The sequence below is a fragment of the Eretmochelys imbricata genome, chromosome 3 (assembly GCF_965152235.1).
Source record: "Eretmochelys imbricata isolate rEreImb1 chromosome 3, rEreImb1.hap1, whole genome shotgun sequence".
Classification (NCBI taxonomy): domain Eukaryota; kingdom Metazoa; phylum Chordata; order Testudines; family Cheloniidae; genus Eretmochelys; species Eretmochelys imbricata.
Window position 1 is genome coordinate 21,473,655 of NC_135574.1, and position 12,003 is coordinate 21,485,657.

The 12,003-nt window shown below is 39.9% G+C and overlaps 1 protein-coding gene across 10 annotated transcripts in view; it reads left to right on the top strand.

Moving 5' to 3' along the window:
- The window catches only part of LDAH (lipid droplet associated hydrolase), a 186,414-nt gene that overhangs the window by 165,044 nt on the left and 9,367 nt on the right, over positions 1–12,003 (top strand). For 5 of the 10 annotated variants that reach the window (XM_077812470.1, XM_077812469.1, XM_077812472.1 and 2 more), the window contains one exon: positions 1,782–4,293. The exons of 1 other annotated variant lie outside the window; for it this stretch is intronic. In XM_077812470.1, the coding sequence (XP_077668596.1) occupies positions 1,782–1,973 (192 nt within the window). In that variant the 3' untranslated portion in view covers positions 1,974–4,293. Of the gene's footprint in view, positions 1–1,781; positions 4,294–6,486; positions 7,783–12,003 lie in introns of those variants that run through there. 4 more of the 10 variants (XM_077812471.1, XM_077812478.1, XM_077812474.1 and 1 more) reach the window with 4 other exon arrangements.

The following is a 12,003-nucleotide window of genomic DNA, read 5'->3' on the forward strand; positions in this document are numbered from 1 at the left end:
GATAAAATAGACAGACAACATGTAGCATGGTTTGCACCAATTACAAGGTCTAGTTCCAACTGGATGATGATGATGAGGTAGTGTTTACCAGCAACGCATAGTAGCTAAAAGCAAAATCTCCTGTCATTTTAGGTAAAACCCTGGGCTGCAAGGCAGCTGGGATGAGCTGCCAAGTCAGTATATATGTACCACACAGAGATATGCCAGTACCTGTGCAGTACAGTGATTGGTACCCTCTAAATACCTAAATTAAATAGAATAGGATACATTCTTTGATTTCTGGACCTCTATAAGCAGAAACTTCTAAGCTAGAAATGAATTAACTCCAGACACACAACTGGTTGCTACACAACAGTCTGGTGTGCTTAACATGCAGATTAAGTGAGATTGAATCCAATATACCTATTTTTTTTCCCATCCATATTGGGCTAGGTAAGTGATGAACAGACCCTGCCATTTTAGTGTTGTCTTACTGTACACTTTAAAAATGTAATGCTTTCTAAGGCTCGATCCTGTAAAGGGATAACTCGTGCAACTGAAATTGCACGGGCCTCGGTGTTTGCTATTCAGGACTTAAATTACGTTGATGTTTTTGGTATGTAGCTGTTGCAGCATGAGTGAGTGATGGGACCCAGAAAAGTCTAACCAACTGTTTTCTTCTGCTAGAGATCTCATAATTGGGGGAACTTTTCTGGTCAGTTCTTTCCATATGCAGTTGCCCTGACAGTTGCAGCAGAGGTTGGATAACGGCATCTTGACAGTTGCTGAAGCATTTTAGCAAAGAATCCCGGCAATCGAGCTTTTCTAGATCAGCTCCGGTATTTTTTTAGAATCCATCCTCGTAGTTCCCTCCGTTAAGAGCACAAAGAGAAGACAGGAGGATAAAATAATGGGGGCTGCCATTTTTATTTTCCTAACAGAGTGTAGCTCATTTTCTCTACCAAATGTATAAGCATCTACCTCTGGTAACATGTCGTAGTTGTTGACTTGTGGACATTGTCCTTTGATGATCCCACTGTATATTTAAATATAAAATGGTAGGATGAAAAAATAGGCCTTTTTTAATTCCTTTTCCTTCTTACACTTCCTTTTAAATAATGAAGAACCTGTACAGTGTCTGATTAGCGGTCATTTTGCTTTCATCACCAATGTGATGACTGGAACAACATTTCTGGTGGTTCAACATCTTTCTTGGTGTATGGGAGAAAGAAGGTGGTATGTTTATATGTAAATTGTATCAAGCCAGATCCTGAGCTGGTGTAAATTGATTTCAATGGAGCTGTGCCAGCGGAGGATCTGGCCTTTAGATTTAATTTTTCTTTATATACAGTAGTGTTAAAGAATATTTAATATGTGTATCCAGTCCCAACCTAACTGGTCATTTCTTACTAGACAGAATCATTGGAAAACTCTCCCTTAATAACGTAGAAAACGCTAACTAGATGCTGTTAAGAAGCCTACAGTCTGCCCTGGTGAGGCATGGACTTGATGATCTAGCGGGTTTAACAGGGTTTTCAATCTCAAATAATAAAGAAAATCCTCTCCCTTACTGAGCACTCGTCCACTTGATTTCACAACACTTTACAAAGTATCATCATCCCTAGTTTTGCAGATGGGGAAACAGGCATAGCGAAGTGAAGTGATTTTATCATGATTAGTAGCAGGACTGCTGGATCATGCCACTTCCCCTAAGTTCTAGGATTCTGTATTGCTCTTTTATTTGACTATTGCTCCCCCCTTCCCTTTTCAAATGAATGTTTTCTCTATGCTTTGATTTCTAGCTGATTTTTTATTATGGAGTTGCAGACAACTGGTGCCCACAACAGTATTTTGAAGAGATCAGGATGGATTTTCCAGATGGGGACATTCGGCTCTGTGAGAAGGGAATCCGCCATGCTTTTGTCCTAGATGCCAGCAGAGAGATGGCGGCCATGATTACAGACTGGGTACAAGACATTCTGACCAGATTATAAACACTCATTCAGTGAATAATGACAAGGAAAAAAAAGTTACCCTTTGGTGAATGTGTAATTCTCTTTCAGATTCTGACCCTAATTTTTTTGTGCGTTATAGATTATGGCTTGTTTTCTACTGAGACATCTTACAGAAGGATAAAGTCCCACTGACTGGTCTAAAGTATAGCTCCATCCACACAATAATTTTGGATCCCCATGCTGTTCCAGCAGTGCTCTACAAGGCATTTCAGGGATTCTATCAAATATAGAGCAGGACTTTGCAGAGTATGAAATATTTATCAGCTGATAGTACTGTCCACAAATTGGTATGAGAACCACCAAGACCTCTCTCTGGACACATGGCTGGTAAGTGCTAGAAGAGCTAGAAGTTCAAAATGAGAGCAGAAAAAGGACAGGCCCAAGGTCAGAAGTGTCAAAGTGGAATGTCTCAAGTTAAATACCTAAATCTATATTCATCCACTTACATAAGTGGCGTGGTTCTCAGAGGTACTGCACACCCACTGCAGTCAATGGGAACTGCATGTGTTCAGCGTCTTTAAAAAATCAAGCCACTTTTGTCATGTGCCTAAATATAGATTTAAGTCCCTAAGTCTAGAGGGATGCAAGATTAAAACTTTTGACCCAAATGCTCAAGTTGAATGAATTCGCAATAAGAAAATGGCCAACATTTCTGTCGCAACTGGATGTGCATATGAAATTTCATGAACCATTTTAAAACATATAGGGCCAAATCCTCAGCTGGTGTAAATATGCATAGCTCCATCAGTTTGTACCAGCTGAGGATCTGGTCCTTACTCTAATACATTACTAATAAATACACTTCATCATCATCATGCGCACTCCTTCGCCCTTTTATTTCACTTCAATCTAGATTGCAAACAGTGCAAAAAAAAAAATCTGTCATTTGTGAAAATGACTCAAAGCTAAGAATGAAAACTCTATAGGCATTGGGAGCAGAAATTGCCAAGAGAGACAAGTGGAATCAGGAAAAACGTCTTAACAGTGAGATTGTGAAATAGTCTCTCAAAGGAAAAGATATAAGCCCAATCCCCAGAGACACTTAAAAATAGAAAAAGCACTTGATAATATAGCGTAAGGAGCAGTCCTTTCCTGGCAGGGAGATAATGACCTAATATGTCTTTTTCATCTCTGACTTGTATGATCCATTAAGAATTTAAATAAGGCACTATGGGAGATGATAGAGAAGTCCTGTATGATGCAGGAGGTCAGACTGGATAACCCCATAATTCTCTTCTTGCTGTTCCTTTATATGGTTACGCACACGGTCATTTCTGTTTAAGTTCCTTTGTTACTTTCTGGTATTTAAAGGCAAACTGTAGCGGAATCCAATTTCCAGGTTTTTGTGGACTTGTCTTCAGAACTCCAGGATTGTAAAACAGCTGGTACACCAATGAATTTGTGGATGATGTTTGTGGATGATGTTAATGAAACAGAAGATGATGCTTAAGGTTGAAATGTTAGGCAATCTGTGGTGGCATAAGATGAATGTGTGTGAGGCAATTGTCCCAGACTGTTCTGTGAAACTAACCTGGTCGTGGTTATTACAAGCTCATAGAAGCTGCCTTCCCTCAGCAGGACCATAGTGGCAATAGAATATATGTTGTTGCCTTATATGGTCATAACAACTGCAACAACAAAAATCACTGTGCTCAGTTTTGAAATCTACAGTTATGTGCGGTGAAACAGCCCCCAGATGCTGATATGCAGTCATTTTAGATGTTCTTTCTGCTACGGCTTCTGAACTCATGTGCAGGGTGAAGCATATATATGTATGTTAGCAACAAATGTCAGCACTGAGTTCAGTAGATTCTTCTGTAATTACCTGTTGATATGATTGAATAAACTGTTCATTCCTTGCAGTTCCTTGAATTGAATAGCTGGGTATGGAATCAGTTTGTAAACATTCGGCTGTGTTAAGTGGTCCTTCCAGAGGTAGAAAATCTTGCAGTAATAAGAGACTACAAGCAACCATTGAAGCCTGGAAACTGAAAACCTATGGTGTACTCTTGTTCACAGTGTATTATTCATATACAGAAGATGGGGAACTGACTTCACAATACATGAACTTTGTGTGTTCTTTTTATATTGTTCCTCTCTTGTGCCCTGTTAAACAATGATAGTAAATCGCACTGAATGCACTGAGACCTATCATGTGGGTAGAGATGGTCAGTAACAGCCAGATCTGCTGCTAAATAATCCCTTATGACTTTATTAAATCTGTTTGCTCTAAGGCTAATGAGAATTTTATGAATCAATCAATTCCTTCCTCTTGGGAGCTGATTCCGCATGGTTGAAGTCTAGAAATATGCTACTCTGTTCAGTGCTAACAAGAAGGGGCCTAGTTGTCAGAAGTGCTGACCCACCCCCCCCCACTCCGCCCCGCACCTCTTGTTGAAGCCGATGGGAACTAATCAGCACCTCTGAAAATCAAGCTCTATGTACTGTGCTGACAGATCTCATCTGCAGTATGAGAAATATTATTCTTTTCACGCTGAGTGCAACAGGCTTTTCACCAGGAAAATCCAACTCTTCTGGTGCTAAGGGGTTAGCCAAGATCCAAAGCACAGAACTTCAAAAGAGACCATGGGCCAAACATGCCAGTTTACTGTAAGAATACAGTAAAACCTTGCTAATTTGCAGTAATGACTGGTGACCAATTGTAAATTAATTAATTTTGTGAATTAGGCCCTGATCCAATCAAGCACTAAAGCTCATGTTTCACTCGTCAATAGCCCCATTGACTTCAATGGGACTTCAGCTGATGCTTAAGTGCTTTGCTGAGTAAGTAGGAGATGTTGCATATCTAACGTTAAACTCAAGATAAGTGTTTTGCTCAGTTGCGGTCTTTTGGAGCAAGTGAGCAAACACAGTGAGAAAAGTACAAACATTTCTAGCAAAATGTACTTGCTTGTATTTTGACATCAATTATTTGGTTTTAATTATCCTACTTCATAACCTAGTGCCTGCAGAATTTTCAAAAACTACTACCTGACTTAGGAGCCGAAGTCCCATTTTTAGAAGTGACTTAGGCACATAGGAGTCTACATCTCAGTGAACATCAATGGATTTAAGCTCCTGAATCACCTAAACTATTTAATCTTTGCTGCCGAAACCACCTCTTTGTATGAGTTATAGGGTCTGTGGTTTAGTGAGGTTCCGCCCCCAAAGCCTAGCTAGCCTGTGAACAAACACTCTGAACAAGAGATAAAGTTTTATTGTTAGCACAGTTGCTCAAAACATTATTGGATTTGTGTAAACCTGCTGGACCCAGGAGACTGTCGTGTTACTCTCAGTGTCACAGGTCACACTCAGGCTCACAGTTACAGTGAGGTTCTGGGGCTCTTCGCTCTCAGCAAACCGTTCTCTTTCTCAGCGTTTAGACAAAATAAGAATCCAGGGAGAGTTTGCGAGTGACCAGGCACCATTAAAAGCAGCATCTATTGCTAGAACAACTGATGGGATTTTGGTAAAAGCAAAAACTGTAGCAGCAGTAAATACAATCCACTTGCCAGAAGTGATTGTTGCTCAGGGCAGCATCACGCAGAAGTTATGAAACAGGACAATGCTCGTGCACAAGTGGGACACAGTAAGAAAAAGCCACTGCCTTTGCCCTGAGAGAGTCTCAATTAGAGATTATTTTCAAGTGTTCAAGCTGATGCTAAGTGAACTGGATTTTTCCATTTCGTATATTGCACAAAAGTACTTGCAAGAAAATAATTGTGCTGTGGTTTCCTACCAGTTTGCAGAGGCTAATAAATATAGCATGTTGTTTAAAACATGACTCATTTTTCAGTGTGAGGTTTGTTGTTCAAATCCTTGCTGAAAAGTTCTCCACTACCCTCTGTGAAGAAACTCAGAGTGTAAATGACAGCTGGGGAATGCCCCTTGTTTTTCCGATTCACTAAAATCTCAATCTAACGTCCTTTAAAGCCCCCAACCTCTCAAATACACTACACTATACCCAATCTTCACAAAAATCCTTCCGTATGCAGGCCACATGGAATGGAGTTTGGCAGGGGGAGGGGGAGTAGAGGCATTCCCAATGCCAGTGCTCAGTTTCTCATTTTTATTGAAGGGAGAAACCTTTTAAAATTGCCAACCGTGTTTTTGTGCCAACTACGCTTGTTATTAGGAGGAATAATGTTCACCGTTTGGGCTGTCTTATATAAATGTTTACTTTATCTGTTGTTCCTTCTGTATGGGTCCCTTTTCACTAGCAAAACAGGTGAGTCTACACATAAGAGATCAGACAAGTGTGAAAGTCAGAGGGATTTCCAGTGCAGATTCTTGGTCAACGACCCAATACAGCAAATCACTTAAGCATGTGCCTAACTTTAAGCATATGAATAGCCCCCTGGAAGTCAATGGGATCATTCAAGTGCTTAAAGTTACACATGTGCTTAAGTGCTTTCCTGAAGTGGGGCCCAGGATAGGTGGCACCGTGTAAAAGTCCTTTTACATGCTAATCTTTCTTATCTCTAACTTACAGCAGACATGAGTGAAGATTTTAAGAGAAAAGGAAAACAAGTGATGTGGCTCACCAGATGGGGGTTTCCTTCTGTTATCATAACCCTATGGGCTTGCACCAGGCAATTTCCAAAACAGGACAGAGCCAAACACAGCGACATTCCTTTGGAAATTTCCACTTTGTGGGAGAGAAAATTGAAGTACTTGCATAAATGAAACAATGCCCAGGTAATATTTAACTAGTGAACATAGACTGAGCCGTACCTCCTATGCTGTGCTTTGTACAAAAGCACTCCCAAATCATCTCCCCAAATATCTCTTGGAGTTTACTAAAATATATAGAGCTGCATGGGGTCTGACAGGAAACACTCCAGGTAAGTCTCTAGATGGGTATAAGAGCCTGATCCAAAGCCCATTAAAATTAGCTGCAGTCTGGAAAATGCCAGCATTGTAAGAGTTAAATACTTCAGGCAAACTTCTAGTGTCTGATCTGCATATGTTTCTCTCTGGCTTTGAAAAGTGATGTTGGTCTGTTGTGAATGAAACACGTATCTGATGCCTTTCAGGATTTTTCCATGCTCCCAAATGTGCCTTCTCCAGATAAACACGCTTACAATATTGTAGATGGTAGAGTTCTAACAGGGGGCATTCTTAGTCATACACCACTCTTTCATCTTGTGTAAATCACTTAGCTGGTGGTCATCTTATGAACACAGGTTAGAACAATTCATTCTCTACACCTTGATTTTTCTGGCAATTGTGTTTATGTGACTGTTTCACCAAATACAAATGTCCCAGTGAAAACACATGCAGCAAAGATTCTCCCATAGATATTGGACAATCCCTTAATGAATGTAGTCCCCATAAACGGAAAGAAATCCTACAAAAACCTTTCCTAATTCATGCATCCCTTGACATTAAAAGTTAACCTAAAAAGGATTTTTTAAAGAGCTTTACCAAAATAGCTTTTTTATTATGTATAAAAGGAGGCTGACTTTTCAAAAAATAAAAATGAAGAAAGAAGAAATAATGAAGGAAGACCAAAAACCAAAGGATGCTTAGTTATACAAATTACTTAATACAAAATTTGCTGCCTAAATACCATGTGATCTAATGTCTACCAACTATCACTAGAGCTGGTCAAAAAAATCCCAAAGCAATTCATTATTTTTTTTTCCAAAATGTTTCCTTTTTTTCCTCCAAATTTTGAATTCAAAATTTCATCAACATTTTCAAATTCAGTTTGTTTTGATCAGATATTTAAATCATGCATATTTGTCACCTGGATATCATTGGCATTGTATGTGTGAAAAATAAATTGCAGAGCTATGTGATGGATGCAGTTGTCAGTCACTTTTTACTGTGTCACCTGCACTCTGCCCCCTCCTTTGGGACAGCTACTAACATTACTAGACTCTGAGCAGTCTCAGAGAGTTGCTTTTGTCAATCAGCCGTAAAAACATTTCTTTCTTTCCCCTTTCCTACTTTAACAGGTGTTAAGGTTTGATACTGTGAAGTGATAGGTTTCAGAGTAGCAGCCGTGTTAGTCTGTATTCGCAAAAAGAAAAGGAGGACTTGTGGCACCTTAGAGACTAACCAATTTATTTGAGCATAAGCTTTCGTGAGCTACAGCCCACTTCATCGGAAGCATACTATGGAAAGTGTAGAAGATCTTTCTATATACACACAAAGCATGAAAAAATACCTCCTCCCACCCCACTCTCCTGCTGGTAATAGCTTATCTAAAGTGATCACTCTCCTTATAATGTGTATGATAATCAAGTTGGGCCATTTCCAGCACAAATCCAGGTTTTCTCACCCCCCTCCCCCTCCCCACACACACACACAAACCCACTCTCCTGCTGGTAATAGCTTATCTAAAGTGACCACTCTCCTTACAATGACAGGTTTCAGAGTAACAGCCGTGTTAGTCTGTATTCGCAAAAAGAAAAGAAGTACTTGTGGCACCTTAGAGACTAACCAATTTATTTGAGCATAAGCTTTCGATGAAGTGAGCTGTAGCTCACGAAAGCTTATGCTCAAATAAATTGATTAGTCTCTAAGGTGCCACAAGTACTCCTTTTCTCCTTGCAATGTGTATGATAATCAAGGTGGGCCATTTCCAGCACAAATCCAGGGTTTAACAAGAACGTCTGGGGGGGGGGGGAAACAAGGGGAAATAGGCTACCTTGCATAATGACTTAGCCACTCCCAGTCTCTATTCAAGCCTAAATTAATTGTATCAAATTTGCAAATGAATTCCAATTCAACAGTTTCTCGCTGGAGTCTGGATTTGAAGTTTTTTTGTTGTAATATCGCAACTTTCATGTCTGTAATCATGTGACCAGAGAGATTGAAGTGTTCTCTGACTGGTTTATGAAGGTTATAATTCTTGACATCTGATTTGTGTCCATTTATTCTTTTACGTAGAGACTGTCCAGTTTGACCAATGTACATGGCAGAGGGGCATTGCTGGCACATGATGGCATATTTCACATTGGTGGATGTGCAGGTGAACGAGCCTCTGATAGTGTGGCTGGTGTTATTAGGCCCTGTGATGGTGTCCCCTGAATAGATATGTGGGCACAGTTGGCAACGGGCTTTGTTGCAAGGATAGGTTCCTGGGTTAGTGGTTCCGTTGTGTGGTATGTGGTTGCTGGTGAGTATTTGCTTCAGGTTGGTGGGCTGTCTGTAGGCAAGGACTGGCCTGTCTCCCAAGATTTGTGAGAGTGTTGGGTCATCCTTCAGGATAGGTTGTAGATCCTTTATTAAGTCATTATGCAAGGTAGCCTATTTCCCCTTGTTTTTTCCTACCCCACCACCCCCAGACGTTCTTGTTAAACCCTGAATTTGTGCTGGAAATGGCCCAACTTGATTATCATACACATTGTAAGGAGAGTGATCACTTTACATAAGCTATTACCAGCAGGAGAGTGGGGTGGGGGGAGGTATTTTTCATGCTTTGGGTGTATATAAAAAGATCTTCTACACTTTCCACAGTATGCATCCGATGAAGTGAGCTGTAGCTCACGAAAGCTTATGCTCAAATAAATTGGTTAGTCTCTAAGATGCCACAAGTACTCCTTTTCTTTCTGTGAAGTGATAGTCATCCTGGGCCTAATAGATCTAGGCACATAACTTCATACCAGGGGGACTATTCATGCTTAAATTAAATGACGTACTTGGTCATTTGCTCCATAGGAGTCAATGTGATTGGCACCTTGCAGGATCAAGCCTTCAGTGAGAGCATGACTTGGCCTAAGGTTGGTAATGGGTGACAGGGAAAAACTCATTTTTACTCTCAGGGCCTTATTTTCACTGACACTTGTGTAAATCAACAGTAACCGCAAGGAAATCACAAGAGTTACTTTGGTGGAAAACTCCTGTAAGTGGGAGGAGTATCCAGGTGCGTAGAGTCCAGTTCAAGGGTGGGATTTTCCAAAGTGCCTCAGAGCATTAGATGCCCAACTCCCATTGAAAGACAATGGAGTTGGGCCGTTAACTCCTTTTTTGCCACCCTTTCTCATAGCTGGCTAGCGTGAGCTCTCCAATCTGCCCTGAATAAGAGATGGGGTGTAACTACACCCCCCAGAGCACACAAGATGAACCCTCACATGGGTCATCAGAGTTGAACAGGTGACAGTCAGCACCACAGCACAACCATCTACTGTTTGAACTAAAGGAGTAATCCCTTGAGACCCTGAGCCACTTCCCACTAAAGTCAGTGGAAAAGCTCCCATTGATTCTGGGAGTTGCTTGTCTAGTAGCCAAAGTAGGTGGGCCCTTATTAGTCGCAGACCAGACAGCAGGGATGTGACACATACTCTGCAGATTTATACAGAACAGAGTTTGGATTAGAAAGGAAAAAGTAGTTAATTTTACACTGCATTTGTTTTTTCTTTTAATATCCTAAATAAACCAGGAAGTGCAGACGCTTTAGCGATATGACTAGACCAGTGAAGGATGTTCGTAACCAAACATATTCCATTTTTCAACACGCAAAAATCCTCAGAAGGACGAAAAATTTTCAGAAAAACATATCCATAAAATATTTAATAAACTTAGCTGTACAAAATATTAAAAAGGTTAATGAGGAGTATACAAGAATGCTTATTTAACAAATATATACTGCTATAAAATATATTCAAGAAAATATAGATTGCTGTTTACAGTTCATTTACAATTCAATATGTACAATTCTATTTAAACTTTAGAATACATACACACAATGCATTTACACCATCAGTTACAGAACTATCTTCGGTAGAAACATGTCACATAGACCTGGAAAAGGTGAGCAAAATTAATGTATAGTTTTGTAGGCATGTACAGGGATATGTAAGAAAGTATTTTTTTCATACATGAGTACATACTGGAACAAGGACCTCCCAGGTTGTTTTTTAGGCCTTCTTTATTCAGAGAAAAAAAAAACAAATAAATAAAACTATGGCTGATCAAGACAGAGTCTTATTTTGTTGTTGGAGCTGCAAATATTGTGTTCGTACTTGAAAGAATGCAATTGCAATGATAGTAAAGTCAGTAATGGAACAGGCTTGGGTGAACACGTTTTGTGAACATTTCTCTTGGGGTCATTAGAAATATGGAGCAGGTGGAGGGGTGTTTTCTGCAAAGAAAAATGCATCAAATTCTTGCTAAGGGAAAAAGTCCAGAATTTCAAAGAGGTAACAGCATGAAATTTGCCCCAACATTTTCAGCTGAAGTTGGTAACAAACAGACTTCAGCCACTTTTATTTCAAAATAAGAGTGTCCACACACAGACCCACACCAAAAATAGCTAAATTGGTTTTACGAAACAGATTTAGTTAAATGGGGGAAGGCTTGTGAATAAACCAGCCCTAAGTGTATGCTTAGAAATGTTGACCTTTATTCTTTTTAAGTTAAGAGAGAGAAAATGAATGATGCATTGGAGAATCCCACCTGACTTTCCAACCGTATAGGGCATATGAGCTTTCTTGAAGTTAATGTCAAAACTCCCAGTAGGGCCAGGATTTTAACCCATGATCTGAGTCGGATCATTCTTACATTGGTATAAATCAGTGTAACCCTGCTGAGGTTAATGGAGGTACACCACGGTACAACTGATGTCAGATCAGAATCAGTTCAGCAGAGCATCCCTATTCAGCAAAGCAGTTAAGCAAATGATTAATTTTCAGAACACGTTTAAATCCCACTGATGTCAGATTTTTTCAAAGTTAAGCATGTGCTTAAGTGCCTTGCTGCTCAGGGTCATAGTGTTCCTGTTTAGCATGCTCTGTGAGTTCTAACCCACCCTCTCTCTTTGGTTATGAGAAGCCTTCCACGCCTTGAAAAATCAGGCCCCCAAAATATAAAAAGATACTAGAAAGTAATGATGAAGAAAGACAAGGAGCAAAGCCAAGATGTTGAGAATAAAATGCCGTTCATGACTTTGGGCCATTACTGAGATCAAGGTTTGGTTTACACCATTCAAAACCAAACTATTTAAAGGCCATCTAGATTTGCAATACTATTTTTAATTCCCAAATTTCTACCCTGTTCC